Source organism: Dermacentor silvarum, chromosome 2 (assembly GCF_013339745.2).
Source record: "Dermacentor silvarum isolate Dsil-2018 chromosome 2, BIME_Dsil_1.4, whole genome shotgun sequence".
NCBI lineage: Eukaryota > Metazoa > Arthropoda > Arachnida > Ixodida > Ixodidae > Dermacentor > Dermacentor silvarum.
This window is the reverse complement of record NC_051155.1, coordinates 61,589,842-61,606,713: the sequence shown is the minus strand read 5'-3', so window position 1 is coordinate 61,606,713 and position 16,872 is coordinate 61,589,842. Positions and strand designations below refer to the sequence as shown.

The following is a 16,872-nucleotide window of genomic DNA, read 5'->3' as shown; positions in this document are numbered from 1 at the left end:
ATGAAAGTGGTTGAAAAAGACATTTGCTACCGGTAGGAGCCAAACCTACACGCTATGGTGGGTTTGTATCCTACCGGAAGGAAGTTGTTTTCCATCCACTGTCAATTCCCATTAGCTTATCATCTAAGAATAATTTTCCTTATGCTTTACTTGACTTCATTATTTGTTCGCTTCATATTCATTGTATCTTAAACAGTATTGTCAGCTTAGTGCTGGACCATTTGTGAATCAGAAATGGGAACGCATATTCCTGATACCGCGACACACCAAGTGTACGGTGTACATTTGACATGGGTGGCCTCCGCCAGATACGAAATGGTTCGCAACATACAAGCTGAAAATGAGACAGATAGTTAACAAAAGTAATGTAGATAGGTCGGCCGTAGTAACCAAGGTAATTCCCACTATTCTGCTTTGGCCAAAAGCAGGCGGAAAGAAAAAAGGAAATAAAAGCGATGAAAATGATGATAAGCACAAAGGTACGCGTACTTTGAACACACACCAACATTGCAGCTAGTATTTGCATTATCCGGGCACTCTGTTCATTTCATATAGCACCAATGTACAATAAAAAAAAACATGTTATAGCATAGAGTAAAGGTCACTTATAAACACCACTTTACATGCACATAATGCATTTATGACTCACCGCCTTGCAATGCTGTGGCCGGCACTCACAGAATACTATAAGTCGATTGACGTATTGCCACTTTGCATGTGACTGCGCGTGTTTAGTGTCTAAATCAATATCTGTTTTCGGAAAATTGGCCATCCTTCTACGTTGCAGTGACGTTAACGGGAAATTTGCCGCAACCTGTCTGTAGGCTCTGGACCGTCGGCCAGCCTTTGGTTTGACCTGTGCCTTCTGTCCTGGCACAGCTGCTCCCTCGGGCCTACCGCATCTCCCGAGTACCTGTGCCAGTCTGCGCTCATCAAGGCGCTACTACATGTCTCAAGTTGAGCTACTTGCTAGCCGCCCATGTAACTACTATCTGGCAATTTACGGTTCATAGAGACTCCTGCTGAACACATTAGAAGAGAACAATTTCTATGTATACATTTAAGCTTCTTCGGCTGTTCTGTTTCAAGCCAAGGGGAAAACATTCCCATTAAAAAAAAGGTTGCTGGCACCATTTTCTGTATCTTAAAACACGGCACTCGCCTGTTCAATGACGCATCGACGCTTCATCAAAAAACCACGTCATGCCACCGGCATCTGTGAAAGTTGCAGATGTTAACTCGGCTCTATCTTTTGGGAAGCTATTTAGTCTCGTTTAGGGTTGAGTCAAGTACTGTAACAGATGGCACGACGTGTCTACGTGTCTGTGCCACGCCAGATGTTTTCTGAGACTGCGGCAAGAAGACTGCATGACGACGAGCAGACATCAATGACGATGGCCACGACGCATGATGATTATACGAAGGCGGCAGTGTCATGACGACTACAATTGTACGAAGACGACAACGGCAGAAGACAGCAATGGCGGGATAAAGACGACGGAATGACGGCAGTGGTTTCATGGCAACGATCATTGTCGTTGACAACGGACACGACGACGACAGTGACGTGTTGACAAAACCAACAACGACAGCACAACGACGGCGGTGTGACAACGTAAACGCCGTCTCAGTAAATGTATACCATGTTTAGAGGTGAATAGTGCACGCGTCGGCAAAAAAACCTTGCTTCATTTAGCATCACTTCCTGCAAAGCATATAATTCGCACAATTCGTTTACGCCTATCCAGTTATGGCTCGTCTGTGTCGTGAAACAAGATTGCTTCTATTTGGGTTGTTTGGCGTATAGACCCCGCAACTTACCTCCCCCTGGTTGTTGATGGTGAAGAGGCGCGCTGAGGGCCCGTCAATGGCCAGCTGCACTGAGTCACCGGCGTCCGCGTCCGATGCTTCAACTTGACCCACGAGCGCTCCTTGGCGCACGGCGTCCAGCTCGGTGAGCGCGAACGAGTAGCGCGGCTGACTGAACTGTGGGTCGTTGTCGTTGACGTTCAGTACGCTGATATTGACGTGCGCAACGTCGCTGTGCTTGCCGTCGGTAGCGAGAACCTGCGGGAGAAAATAACACAACAGGAATGACGCACGTTGTAGGCTTTCGCGGTCGGTTTGCGTTGTCGCAAAGCCCGCTATGCATGGCATGGGGCATTTGGAAGACGATAGCCTGTATGAACTATTGTCGACAATAACAAAGAGCTCCGTTTAGCTCAGGGCCGAGAAATCTACCACTGCAATAGAATACCCCGCTACAAACAAACAAACAAATGGCATGGGCCGGATGACTGGTTCTCGTGATTCTAAGAGTTGACTATATAGCACTGAAGACATCGTCAGGAAGCCAGTTACCTCTGTACGCTAAAAGCATATACACAAAATGGCTCCCCGACCAGTGTACGTAGCCAACTCTAGACATAGCAGTGTTTATTGCTGGAGAACCCAGTAAACCAGCAGCAGACACTAGCCGCTCCTCCGACTCTGAACTAATTTGCAGCTGCTGCAACTGGCGCTCACTGCAGATACCACCAACTTCTTATAGACTCCTTGTTTTTCTTTGCGATGCAGAAAACATCGCTCTCGCTCGCCACTATGTCACCTGCCGTGTTATTGAAATAAGTGCAGAGACATCATCATTCTCAGAGGGTTCCTGTCGCACGAGACTCCGCCTATTCTCCCCCACACTGCCATATCCGAGTGGTCAGTGCGTCCGTTTTGAAACTATACACTCATTGCTACCAGAACAACGTTCCAATCGCAGTGGTGCTCGTGGGAATGAATATAGCCTTGTTTTTTGTCGTCCCATGAAAATGCCGAATCTAAGAATGAGAAGTTGGGGTGACGACGACGTCATCCGTCATCGTCATCGCTGGAACGCGAAGAATTGACTGACATACGCAGCAGGGCCGAGCCCAGTTTTCAGCTTTTCACTGCTTCCGCAGGGAAATGGTGCAAGGCGGCAATGGTTTAAAGACACTACGCATCTATGCAAAAATTTAGTAGGCATACATCATGCACAACGTCACCTGCCAAGAGCGAATCCTTTAAGTTCAGCAAGGACCTCCAAAGACAAACTGTATCCTTTGCTTGGGTGCTCAGATAAATTATTCAGCTTCGTCGCGCACCCTCTACGCCAATGTTCGACTCAAGTTTTCTAACTATTTGCGGGCTTTATAATTTCCCCGTATCTGCGAAGCTGTCCGCAATGACAACACTGTCTCCGCTCACAATGTGCAGTTTTACAACAATACCTTTTACGACACTACCGTTTTTACAAAACGTAGCAAGTTTTATTCCAAGCCCAAGTGCTGCGCTGCGACTTTGCGTTCGCTTGCTTCAAATACGAGTCTTGTCGAATCAACGTCTTCGATAGGCAGGTCAGGATTATTCCACTCTGTAACACACTTCGGAAGGCCCGCCATCCTACAAGAGCATCTTGGCAAAGACTCCCAGGCTTCCACATTATGCTACCAGCTGCAATGCCCTAAAAATCCCGAAGTGGTGAATCACACATTTTTTTTTCTTTTTATATTTCGACGGTCGACCGGTGCGCTGTGAACGCATGGCGATGTCGTGGAGAAATGACAGAAGCTCAAAGCTGACACGAGTATGCGCATGCGTGAGAACGGAAAAATCATTTCATTAAAATAAGGCGAGAGCATGTAAACAAATGAGCAAGGCAGAAAGCGTGACAGGAAAAACTAAACAGAAACACTGGTGCCCAAATATACACTCTACACTAGACAAAAAAATATTCTAGGAGTTGGACAACAAATAATTATATGTTATCGCTGAAAAAACATGTGGCGATATAGGCGTCTAAGAACAGTTTATCCACACCACGTGTAGGAAAGCCGGACTACGCCTAACACATTGTTCAGCGTAGCGCCACTCTATTCCAACAGAAATTAAACATGAACAACAAAAAAAAGTTCTGTGCGGACAAATGAACACGGGCCAATTGTGACCAAAAAGTGCAGAACAAAAGTTCATTACATGTTACAACGATAACAACAACTTGCACACAGGAGTCGACTCGATGTTAAAGTGGTCTGGTAACATGGGTCGACGACGACGCTGATAATGCCGATGAAGCGGGTGGCCGCACTCCCTGCGAATACGAACCCGCTCACGTCGCCGCCGCGAACACATACCTCTTCAACGAGCGCGCCGATTTTGTTCAAAAGTAGACAGACTGCCCAACCAAAAACATTCTACATCCGACCGCACTGATGTCACCCACCAGCCTCTCATTGTATTCCCTTTAGGCGCCAGAAAGGAACCACTCATTTACCGCGCCACTGTCGCAGGCAGGAAGTGTCAGGAGAAAAAGTAGGGTGTAACCGACTGCAGCAAATTGGGGAAGAGATGCGTCTGAAAAATGGCCGTCGAACGCGCTTCTTAGCCGAAATGTCAGCCTCCCTGAAACTGGGCAAGTGAGAATGTAAGCTGTTTTTATGACCCATTCACATCAGACAAATGATGTAAGGAACCAACCTTCAGTGTATAAAATTGCTTGGTTTCGTAGTCCAGAGACTGGGCCAGGATCAGTTCCCCTGAGTCGTGGATGGTGAAAGCTGCTGCGTCTTCGTTGCCTTCATTAATGAATTCGAAGCGGATGCCTGCCTTGTCGGCAGCGCTGCGCGTCGTCTGCACCGTCAGTAGCGTCTGGCCAGGAGGGGTGCTCTCCATTACGCGGGCCTCGTACTCGTCCTGTGTTTCATGGGAACAATTGGTAAATAAACGCATGGCTTGCAAGCCTAGTCGCGAGCCCATATGTGCTAGAAATTGTGACCTTATAACGTCATGGCGAAAATAAAGCTTCGGTCGTCAGCAATTTTGACTTATGGGATGGATATTTGTCAGAGCCTGCAGCTGCCTCGCATGGGCTACGAGAAGGAGTTCGCGGATATGCGACCATGTGAATCCTTTATTATGCAGTTCCTGTAATGGCAACTTTTAGCCATCTACATCAGAACTACATACTTTTTTACAGTGCAGGCCCACTATGACCCACATCCCATACCCTCGTCATGTGGTGGCCATAACGTTGACCAGACTGGCCGTTACCTAAGTGATCGGTTGTAAGAGCAACGTTGCAATAGCAAAACATTGCTGGTCGTTTCCATGCGATGCTTCATAAATAGTGCGGCTGCCAGCCTTTGTTTCATATTTGCGGAATTGTCGCGCAAAGTAAAAATCAGTTTATCGGAGAGATTACTGAAGCAGAAGTAACAAAAAAACTCCGAACGTTTCTTGCTTATCTTGACTGCTGACCTGTTGATGTTTCCGTCCACTTGCCAAGCGCTTCTGGAAGGTGTACGTTACCTACGAGTCTTTATCGCTCTTTTATTGCGATAGCAATTATATAAACACCCCAGGCGGATTTCTACCGTTAGCGTCGCCATCACCGTGAGGTTCCGTATAAAGTCCAAGGGCGATAAAATCGTCGCCGCTCGCCGTATCCTGTATGTGCGAGTGAAAGCGTGCGAGCGTCAGCCGGCGATCGCGGCTTAATCTCGCCCACGATGTGAGCGAAGCTGGCAGGAAATGCGCCGTCTTCCGTCCTGCTAAAGACCGTGGGGGTATGGCAGGGAGAGTGGAGGGGGGGGGGGGGGCGTTGTTCACCGACAGCAACTGCGCATTTCGCGACCGTGCGCATGGGGAGCCGCCGATCACGGCTCAGTCTCGCGCGCGCAGGGAGGGAGGCAGCGCGGGGCAGAGGATGGGGCGGCGTTTGACTGCGGCACCAACTGCGTACTTTGCACGGCCGCGAGCCTTATCTTGAAAGCAACCTGCAGGCGGCTCATACCTTTATGCGTGCGGTGTTCTCGTCGCTCAGTTTGCGTTGAAGCGATACACATCATGGAGGTCACTGCGCTCGCTGCTGCTGCCGCGGCACTTCCTGACGCCAGCGCTTTGACAACGAGTGTACGCGGTCATCGAGTGTGATGTGTTCAATGTTTGCCTGTGCGCGCTGACACCATGCTTGTTATTTAGTTAGCAAGCGAATATTTCCAACTATATACGGCCGATAAAACTACTATCCTTACTTCGTATAGCTGTCTACTAATTTACTATCGCCATCGATGCTTCGCCTTTCGGGTGAATCTGCGGCTCTTTTTCTCTCCACGTGAGATATGCCTCACCTGGAGGAAGTGCAGTTCGTGGGGCGGGAACCGGTCGGCAGTAAGCGTGAGCGTGGTGAGCGCGAACCGATCCGGGTTGTCGTGCTGCGTGGCTCGCACCACCAGCGTCACTGGCAGAGCGAATCCCTCGGGCAGTGGCCGCACCAAGGACACGTGGCCCGTCTGAGGATGCAGGTCGAAGTATGAGTACTCGTTTCCGTCTGCAGGAAACGGGAAAAAATAATGAAACCAGTATAAACAGACTGCAAACATCACCAAAGGAAAAAAAAAAGGGGGGGGGGGATGTAGGGCAGGAACACGGGAGGAAATGATAGAAGGCAAGCATGATAACGAGGAAAGCGTTCGATTGGCTCCTCTGCGTTGGTGGACTGTAACGAGGACATATAGAAATGAAAAAGACAGGAAAGAACGCGAAGTATATGCTTATGCTTCTTTATATATTTTTAGGTGCGATTTTTGTAACTTTTGTAAAATATTCTACGGCCTAAATATTCGTCATGAGCCACCAGTCACTAAATTTTGATGATCATTTATAACATGAAATTTTGCAGAACTTCGTTGAGTGGCTACGTAATACGGGCTTTTTTTTGCCTGCCACGTGTACCTGTAAAAAGGGGCGCTTCCTTGCGACCTAAAGCTCCCCTTTTATTATTGTTGCAGTACAATTTGTACGGACACTCTAGGGGCCACGACTGTAGGCGCCGTCGTGCTGTGTAGGTTGTGATGACGCATGTCCAGCCAAGCACGTACACGGCCCCTGTGACATTGGAGGTCACATCATATGCCGTGGGCGCCATTGCGAAGGGCGAGCACAAAAGGCCGGTGGCTTGATTCGCGCTGCATTTTTGTGGGCCTCCTGTTGGAGGTCACGTTATTTCCCAAGTTTGGGACGTGCGACGCTGTACAAGAATGGTGAAGGCAGCGGCAGTACGGAACGGTCACTTTGAGATGAGCACGATTGCTACCCGCAGCCGGTACTCCTTTTCGCGCATGCGTTGCTGTCATTCGAGGGAAATCTTTTCATGTCTGTCGGTGGGCACGTAACACCACATTAGTTTAGTTACTAACCACTACAATATATACTGTTCATTGAAATACGATGCTTACGCTATGTAATGGTTAATTGCATTGCTATCACTGCCAGTGTTTCGGCTTTCGGGCGTAACTGCTACTCTTTAATGCGAAGCATTCTATCGCTCATCACAGGTTTTTTGTGCAAAATAGGTAAGCACGTTCGTGCCTCGCCTCGTTTCGGGCCTCTTCAAAAAATAAAATAAAATAAAATCAAGTGCATGACGGTGGCATCTAACCTCTGACTCCTTGCGCAGTAGCTGTGTGGCCGTAATCGTTATGGCCACAACCACGTTATTTATTTATTTATTTATTTATTTATTTATTTATTTATTTATTTATTTATTTATTTATTTATTTATTTATTTATTTATTTATTTCCTGCTTGTCCTATACATCTAAACAGACGCTCTTCTACGTGGGTTAAACCGCTGTCTTCTCTCTTACTTACTGTCTCGCTTGGCTACTTACGTAGAAGTGACCACCACCTGCTTTGTAGCAGGTCTAAAGTGGTCAGAACGGGGTTACTCCACGCAAAAGGAAGCTAAGGGGAAGAGTCAACGATAGCCAGGGCTCGTAAGTATGCAGTTGGAGTATCACGCCTAGATGGTGCGCAGTGGGTGGCAGGCAGCAGTCGAGATTATGTTCTTTACTCTGCACTTGAGTTGAATCATACAACCTATTTTGCGTCCCGCACTCGTCAAAGTAAGGCCGCGGGCGGTATTCGATCCAGTCACCTCGTCCTCAGCAGCATAACATGGTAGCTACTGGTAAACACTGTGACAGACATTCATTGTACGCAGAAGACGTCTGCGAGGCACTGGACACCTGCTTATTCACACAACTGCAGAGAATGTAAGAGAGAGTTGATACAGTGTATATCATAGCATACAATAAATGCTTATAGAAGTTTACTTCCCCATTTATATATGCGCGCTTTTGCTCTGATAGCCACTGCCTACTGAAAGATTTGCGTCCTTACGGCTTTTTGGTCACTTTACGCTAATCTGAGTTCCTGGGTGACAGTAACGAACATCATCGAGGAGGGTTCTAAATTACCGCTCTTTTGTGCGTATGAGAAGTAAGCGATGTATTTGGCAGCTATTCCACACACCTGACAAAGTTCAGTGTGGTTAACTCAAGAGCAGCCATTGTAATATCAACACCACGCTTGAAACGAAAGTAAAGGAATTCTTTGGTCTTTAAAAGCGTCTTAGAACAAAAGACCCTGTGCTGAGATTGGAAGTAAACAGTCAACTTGATTGGCATTGCATAATTCTGAATAACCGCGATGAATAGGTCATTCATTACCCGCTATCCACCGCTGTAGTTTAATGGCTATGGCGTCACGCTACTGTGTTCGAGGTCGCCGGCGACGTGATCCCGGCCGTGGCGGCTGCATTTCGGTCGGAGCGAAATGCAAAAAAAAAAAAAACACTCCGGTACTTCGATTTAGGTGCACGGTCAAATAATCCTAGACGGTCGTAATTATTCTAGAGTCTGGCACTACGACGTGCCTCATAATGAGATCGTGATTTTAGGACGTAAAACCCAAGAATTTATAGTGAATTTAATTTGGAATGAGCGGCCGGTAAATAAGTATGCTCCATTGAAATGGTTCGTGGTGTCACGCTTTGCGCCAGGACATGGTGACCAACGTTGTCAACGTGCAACCCGTGAAGACCATCTCAAATATGAATATTATCTATATTCGGACAATGTGCAAGTCATTTTCATGTCTTCACTTTTAACGCGACGGCGTTAATGGCCCCGTGTCGCAGAAAATCCGGCATCGGAGTCGGTGTCGGCGTTAAGCATCGGCGTCTGGCGAAAGTAATCATGCCGAACCACATCATACCCGACCATACAGGCCTTCGGCGTGGCGCAAGGCGTTAGCGAACAAAAATTGAATTTCTCAAAGTAAAATTCGTCGGAAGAATCGCAAAGTACGACTTAACCACAACGTACAGACGTGATAGCGTCGGATTGTAATTTGAATATACGAGAAAAAAGCCTGATAAGCAATAAATGCTATCGCGTTCCACTCTTAAAGGCGAAGCTTAAGGGTCCTCCAATTCTCATGGTGTTTCGCTGTACTTTGGTTGAAGGCAACATTGAGGGGAATGTTGAAAACCAAACCTTTCTAAATTTGGGACACGCGCGCGCCTCGGGGCAACAGCAAACAAACAAAGAAAACGAGGTCCTAGGGCCTTCACATTTTGATATATAGGACAGCTTAAATTGCTCTAGCAATGCATTTGTGTTTAAAAGTGAAGCCGACTTTAGGAGATGAGTGTAAGCTTGGTCTTTGTAAGCTGGCTTTCCCTCGTTGTGTGTTCCAGTGAGGCCTACTCATAAATAAAAATGTGATGCGAACGGAGCCCGATAACGCTATCGCGTCCCACTCTTAAAGGCGAAGCTTAAGCGTCCTCCAATTTTTAATGGAAGGCTGCCAGCGAGGTTGCCCTGCATGAACTCCGGCGTGGAGCTTGGAGAAGACAACAAGAGAGGACTAAATATTGCTACGGAACAGTATTTGCCATGATGAAGCGAGCAGTGTGAAGACGACGACGAAGATTAGAGGCTAGTGCGGGCTATTGCCTCTTGGCCAAGTGCGACGCATTTCCTTGTAAATATACTTGTATATAGCTTTTCGTCTGCGTCTTCCTACGTAACATATCTGGTGGAGGTGCTGGGTGGACGGGCAAACAGTTGGTCGATACGTCGGCTTTTAGCGAGTTCCACGCGGCGGCACTCTTTTATAACTGCATCCACCGTCACCACGTTGTTGAAAACGAGCAAGTTGAAGGCGTCATCGGCAATGCCTTTGAGGATGTGGGAAACCTTTTCTGGCTCAGTCATGTGTGCGTCAACTTTCCAGCACAGAGCCAAGACGTCCTGAATGTACGTGACGTAGGGCTCGGTTGACGTCTGCACACGGCCGGATAACGCCCTCTGCGCGGCAAGTTGGTGACCGTAGGGGTTGCCGAACAAGTCTCGGAGCTTTTGCTTATGCGAATCCCAACTGGTGAGCTCGTCTTCGTGTGTCCGAAACCAAACTCGAAGTGTGCCACCGAGGTAAAAGACTACGTTGGCGAGCATGATAGTAAGGTACCACCGGTTATTGCGGCTGACGTGTCCGTACAAGCTGATCCAGTCCTCGACGTCTTCCCCATCTTTGCCCGAGAATACGCCAGGATCACGGGGAGCGGGGTGAGCGATGTAGGTCGTCGAAGTGGCAGCAGGTATCGGAGCCGGCTGAGTCGAGCTGTCGTCGCCGGGAGCCATGACGGAAGGCTCGACGTACCGTCTACTGCGAAGCTCCGTGACGAGGTACAGGGAACGTCCACCTCCACCAGATATGTTACGTAGGAAGACTGCAGACGAAAAGCTATATACAAGTATATGTACAAGGAAATGCGCCGCACTTAGCCAAGAGGCAACAGCCCGCACTAGCCTCTAATCTTCGTCGTCGTCTTCACACTTGCTCGCTTCATTATGGCAAATACTGTTCCGTAGCAATATATTGATACTGCCTGCCTTGGAGGCTACGAAAAAAATATCGCGTTTGGTCTGACCAGCTGCAAACACAGTGTAGTCTCTCTTACAGGAAATGAATTTTTTTAAATAGAGAGTTACAAACATGAGTGTTAAGCTGAAGATTTAGTTTTTCTAATACCCTGGCGTGCTACTGCAGGGTATTGCGACTGAGGATCGAGGACGAGAGACGGACTCATGGAGCAAACGAAGAACAAACGAAAAGCTTTAGTAAACACTATGTACAGATATAGCAGGTAATGACATGCAATAGCTGGTAATAACATACAAGTAGCAGTAAGAGTGCACCAGACCGACGGGGAGGCTGGTGGCGACTCTCTCTCCCAACAATGAGCCGGTTATGCCTTAAATCGCTTTTTCGGTTCTTCGTCGGCACGGACGAGGCGAGGCGGTTGCTGACCCCACCCGGGTCGCATTCTAAATTCGTCGTGGCAGAATTCTTGCGCTGCATGACGTCACCCGTGTCGCATTCCTGTTTCGTCGTGGGATTAGTCTCGGTTCTCAGAAGAACGCAGGTGGGAGCGCTCGTCACCGCGGTGATAGGCACCCGGTGCAGGCACAAGGGGTAGGGTGAATTTATTAATAATCATCGCATTTATTAGCATAGCATCTCATTTAGTTGCATAGCATTTTATTGACCGCTTTACTAAAGCTTCGCGTCACATACAGGTGGCAAGTGGGTGATATTTTTAAAGATAAGTTAATTTAGTTGTATAGCAGTCAAATAACTATTTCATGAAACCTTCGCTTCATATGCATTGCAACGCTTGCGTTGCACCTGCACATATATTTGTTTCTTTTGTACTGATGTATTCACGCGAGGGAGTCCCCGTGAAAGGAAAGGGCGCCGCATAGCGACATCAAGGTTTCGTCAGGTGGCGTGTCACCACAACGCTTACCGAATTTGGACGGAATAATTTGTTTCAAAGCAACAAACGATGCTTTACAGCAATAAAGGGACGACCACCATGACATTGCACGCTGATAGGCTGGGCGGCGGCGCGTGAACTTTCTGTTCGCGGGGCATATTAAAGTAGCTAGCAAGGAACGATGTCATGAATGATCCCCCCTGTGATTATCGCGAGAAATCATCCGTGGGGATGCCCTTAACGCGTCGTGTAGCACAATGACAGGAATTCATTGACAACGTTGTCCAATTGTCGAAGTCGTACCTGAATTAAAGGTGTACTTGATGGGGGCCTTTATCTCTTCGTCAGGATCTTCCGCTTCTATCTTGCTTGGCTTCACGTCCAGCGGTGCGCCCTAGAAGAAAGCACTTCGTTTTGCATTTGACGACGGCAGCTCTAAGGCTGCACCAACTCTTTTTCGAAACATACGGCGAGAGTTTCATACTGCGTGGACCAAATGCAAACTTACCAAGAACTGTTAGCACATATCTACTGGCTACACGATATTATAACACCCAAGCTGGACATTCTAGAGCGACAGTAAAATCACACAAGACCACTGACCTCTCAGCCCTATTCACCCTCCCCCCCCCCCCCCCCAAAAAAAAAGCAACTCATAAATATAGAACTCTTTGACTGCTTGGATGCTTGATTTCAATGTGGTTGCCACATGTTTGGTTTCGCTCTTTTCAATCACCTGCACTTTGCGCGTAATCCAGGCATCCACACGCCAGTGGCTTATATTGGTAGTGAGCGCTGATCCACTTTTTCCTATGTCTCCGTTTCGCGTTGTTTCGCCTTACCCTTGTGTCCTGGAGTTCACGTGAACGTGATCTACCAACTGATTGTTGAAGCCGCCGTCAGTATTCAGAACTTGAAAGTAACGTCAGCTTACCACTCGGGTGTTGTTGTGCAGCTGGACAAAGTAGCTCTCTGCCTTGAACCTGGGGTTCTGGTCGTCAGCGTCGTGTACCACCACCACCAGGGTGGTGTGCGAGCTCTGTGGAGGGATTCCTTGGTCCTATGCATCAAAACAAAATAGGTCAAAACAACGTATGATCACACGCCTTGCTACTTTACCAAATCATTATCATTCAAGCCTGAATGGACTCAGGCGACACACTTTTCTGCCTAATTACGGGACTTCGTTCTTAAGCGAGAAACACCACGAAGCCTCACCTTCAACGGGAGTGCAAGGCACAGCGGTTCTTCGTTATTTTAAGATGCAAGTACAAATCAATCTAGGTGTGTTGTTAGTCTGCGAGTAACCTATGTCTTGCAACGCAGCTATCTAACTTTGCGTTTTCTCCCAATGACACCATCGAGGCCGTAGCTTTCGAAAACATGAGATCTACGGGGTGCGTTTGTCAGAAAGCAAAGAGCGTGCGATAGTGGAGTGCTGCAGTGGTTTTTCTCGAGCCTACGTTCACTGAAGCGCGATGACGCCCATTTGTTTTATTCTCGGGTAGACTTTTTCACATCAAGAGAACAGGGAAACGCAGGCTTCAGTTGTGATGGGGTATCGTTGTGTTCTGATTTCTCTCTCTTTCTCTCTCTCTCTCTCTTTTTTGTAATGCTGCACGCGCTTGTGCTTTCAGTAAAGTAAAAAACAAGATCGCGTATGAGTAGAGATACTGTATATGCTCGCGACGGGAGGAGAGTTGCGCATAGGTCCGCCATCTTGCCCGCCGATGCATCCGCCACTCCTTTTGAATGCAGGTTACGGCGCGGCTCAGCTGCCGAGTGCGCTTGCTCCTTCATTCTGCAAAGGCCAGGTGGCGCGGCAGGCGACAGCGCACATAGGCTCGCAACGAAGGTTGCACGGCAGGCGGCAGTGTACAGGCCATAGGAACTATGGTGCAGGCGCAGCCGTGAAGTTGGCTTTCCCACAAAAGGATGCCTTTTGCGCATGTGACCGGATTTGGCGAATAGGGGCGCGAGCGGCGCGTTCAATGAGATGCGCAACTCAGCTCCCCAAAGCGAGCATATGCAGTAACTCTACGTATGACAGCTCACCTGCGCCCTTAGAGTGATGGTGAACTTTGGCAGGGTCTCATGGTCTAGCTTGTCCATCAGTAGCAGTGAACCTTCCCACCTGTTCTCGAAGGCCAACAGGTGCTGTGCGCGGCGTTGGGAAAAGTTTTGCATCAGACACACTCGCACATGTCACCCCACAGGCAATATTTTCAACGACACGGCAAAATAATGATGTGTTCGAAGCTTAAACATCTGTGGGAACATTTAGGCATGACCTTATCACGAGGTAATCGCAATAAATCAAAGAATCAGTAACAAGGTTAATCGAAGCACTATTTAATTATCGATGGGAAGGAAAGGCCACAATGGAGCGCGTCTGAAACATAAAGACTGACTTCAAATTAAGATATATTGGTGAATTTCATTACATAAGAAAAACAAAGAACTCTGTCGACTCCCCTAACGCGTCGGTCACCTCACGAACAAGTGTTCCTCTCGCAGGCATATATATATACTGTAAAGGGGTGTACTGAACAGTTCAGATGGTAGCGTCTGTTCGTAATGGAAAAGGCAGGTGACGCAGAGCAGGAACAGCTGGTTGCACGAACGGCTCCCACTCGTGCTACGCACTGGCGATCCGGCTGGCCTAGTGGTTGCACTGCAGGCATTGAACAGTCGATCTGGCTGGCCTTGTCCGTGTGCTCTTCTTCTTCATTACAATACATATTTAGTTGCTTCACTACTGATTTTCGTTTAAAGTGGGACTGCCCACCACTTGGTCATTATGTACAAAAAGCAAACCACGCTAACACCGGCTCAGCGTAGCCTGGAAACGTTAGCAGTTTTAGATTTATAAAAAAAAATACTCTCATGATGTAGCGCTAAGCCAGTTGGAGCGTGATTAAATTGCATGAAACAACCCATTAGTATGGCGGTAAGGTGAGCACAGTAAAGAAGCAAAAATACGATAGTACAACCTGTCCCGTCAAAATTCCGAGTCCTTGCTTATAGCATTCACCAATGCTTTCTTCTAATCAATCAAATACTGACATGAAAAGAGCAGATGAAACCAAAGAACAATAAAAACCAGTAAGGAGAAACAAAGCAATTTGAGAAAGCATGACAGTTAGCTGCTGAAAGCAGGGTGCTCAACAAGTGCTGAACACGGATAATGCAAAGTGATTGCCCGTAATGCATGAAATTTGGAAATGCAGTCTTTCAGAATCGTCAGGCACGTTACTCTTCATCTCGCAACGAGTGTTCTGGCTAGGCATGGCCTTTGCAGGGATAGTTATAAAGCTGGTGGACGGGTAAAGTATAAACGATGCACAATTAGGAGGTGGGGTGACATTTCATGTTTACAGAGTACACAGTCTTGTAATCGATACGTGTTTTGCGCTCGATGAATACCGCAACTGCCGGTCGGGTGGGCTGTACAAATCTCGTGCCACTAAGCACTGCGAAGGACGTATAAACTTACAGACTGGAGATGTTAACATAATTACAGAGAAATATTGTTATTCTTGCAATTGGGCTCGACATTGGACTTACCTGCAAACGCCTGCCAGTAAAAAAAAAAAAAATTTGCTGAACGTGCTATAAAGAGGCTTGATATATTTATTTTTAATGTCGCACTCGCGTGTGTATAAAGACGGCGGTGTTTATTTTCTTGTTCTCTCGCGCTCAATGAAGCAAAGCATTCGCACAAGTCTCTGCAGAACTTTACGGCGTTGCAGCTAAGTTATTTAAAGTTAAAACATATAACGAGTACTACTGCCAAAAGAAACAAGTATAAAAAGTAACTAAGTATAAAGTACGCGATGCATGACGAATGCATAATCAGGCCAGGCACTACAGGCCAAGGACACATTGTCACGCTCGCTACATACTTTGGTGTAACTAATACAGCTTTTTGGTTCTTGCTTGCCAAGAAAGGCCTCTTTGTGTGAGGGTTATTATCTTTTTTTTAACAGATTTTCCTGTAGTATCTTATACGACTTCTGGTGTTAACCGCCAATCATATGGTATATGCTGGCGCTTTCTAACAGCCGTCATTCGTAAAACTTTAGACGCAGTTAAACTTCCGTCGATTGTACCAACCTGTTACATTCTCCACTACCGGCTTCCTTCTTTGTTTATGAGTAATAATTTTGGCCCAGTAAGTTTGCTTTACTTGGCACCACTTCGCCATGAACGTCGTTATAATTTGTCTTGATTGCTTCGGTATAAAAGGCGTAAACATTGTTAAAATACCAATTGAAATACAGTATCACAATCACAGTCTGCGACAACAAAACAAAACATGTGCAGCGTACTGAGTGTGGTCCCTCATCGACGAAGTACTCGACAGTGCTGAAGAGACCAGGTTGGTCCTTGTCCACGGCTCGGATGCCTTGCATGACCGTCGTACCGGGCACGGTACTCTGCAGAACGAAAAGATAAAACACATGAATAGATGCAAAAAGCACAAAAATATATATTTTTTATTTATTTATTTATTCAAAATACCTTACAGGCCCATTGAAGGGCATTGAGTAAGGGGGGCAACAGTAATTACAAGTCAAGAAAATAAAAATAAAGATACAGACGAAAAAAAGGTAACAATGCAAAATATTACAAAAAGCAAAGCACAACATCTTTATACAATATTAATACGCAACGAATTCAAGTTATCACGGAATGTTTCGCGATTAGAGATGGATGCAATGTGATCCGGAAGACTATTCCAATGTGCAATAGCTCAAGGTAGTGGTGATGAGTTAAATGCCTTTGTTTGGCCATGAATGCGTGCAAAACTAAGTGCATTGTGAATGCGTCGAGATGTGCGCACAGGTACATGAAGCGGGAAACAGTGAAATTTATTACTATAAATGTACCTGTGAAAAAGACAAAAGAGCGATGACACGGCGATCTTCCAATGACTGAAATGCAAGGTCTTGCTTTATTCGGGTAACACTTGAATGATAGTCGTAGTTGCCAGATATGAATCTGGCTGCCCTATTTTGAACACTTTCCAACATACGGATTAGATAATCTTGATATGGTGACCATATGGATAAAGCGTAATAAAGCGTATTCCAATTGTGGGCGAACATAAGTAAGGTATGCTAATTTACGTACATCATAAGGTGCGTAGCGCAAGTTTCTGCTCAGATAGCCGAGAGACTGAGAAGCTTTCGATGCGACAGCTGCTATATGCG

The 16,872-nt window shown here is 46.9% G+C and overlaps 1 protein-coding gene across 1 annotated transcript in view; it reads right to left on the bottom strand.

Moving 5' to 3' along the window:
* Positions 1 to 16,872, bottom strand: part of LOC119440075 (protocadherin-16-like) — a 162,832-nt gene that overhangs the window by 16,343 nt on the left and 129,617 nt on the right. Inside the window, exons 5-11 of the mRNA XM_037705017.2 lie at positions 15,988 to 16,095; positions 13,712 to 13,813; positions 12,591 to 12,716; positions 11,960 to 12,050; positions 6,159 to 6,358; positions 4,507 to 4,722; positions 1,822 to 2,067 (exon numbers count right to left, since the gene is read on the bottom strand). Of these exons, the coding sequence (XP_037560945.1) occupies positions 1,822 to 2,067; positions 4,507 to 4,722; positions 6,159 to 6,358; positions 11,960 to 12,050; positions 12,591 to 12,716; positions 13,712 to 13,813; positions 15,988 to 16,095 (1,089 nt within the window). The remainder of the gene's footprint in view (positions 1 to 1,821; positions 2,068 to 4,506; positions 4,723 to 6,158; positions 6,359 to 11,959; positions 12,051 to 12,590; positions 12,717 to 13,711; positions 13,814 to 15,987; positions 16,096 to 16,872) is intronic.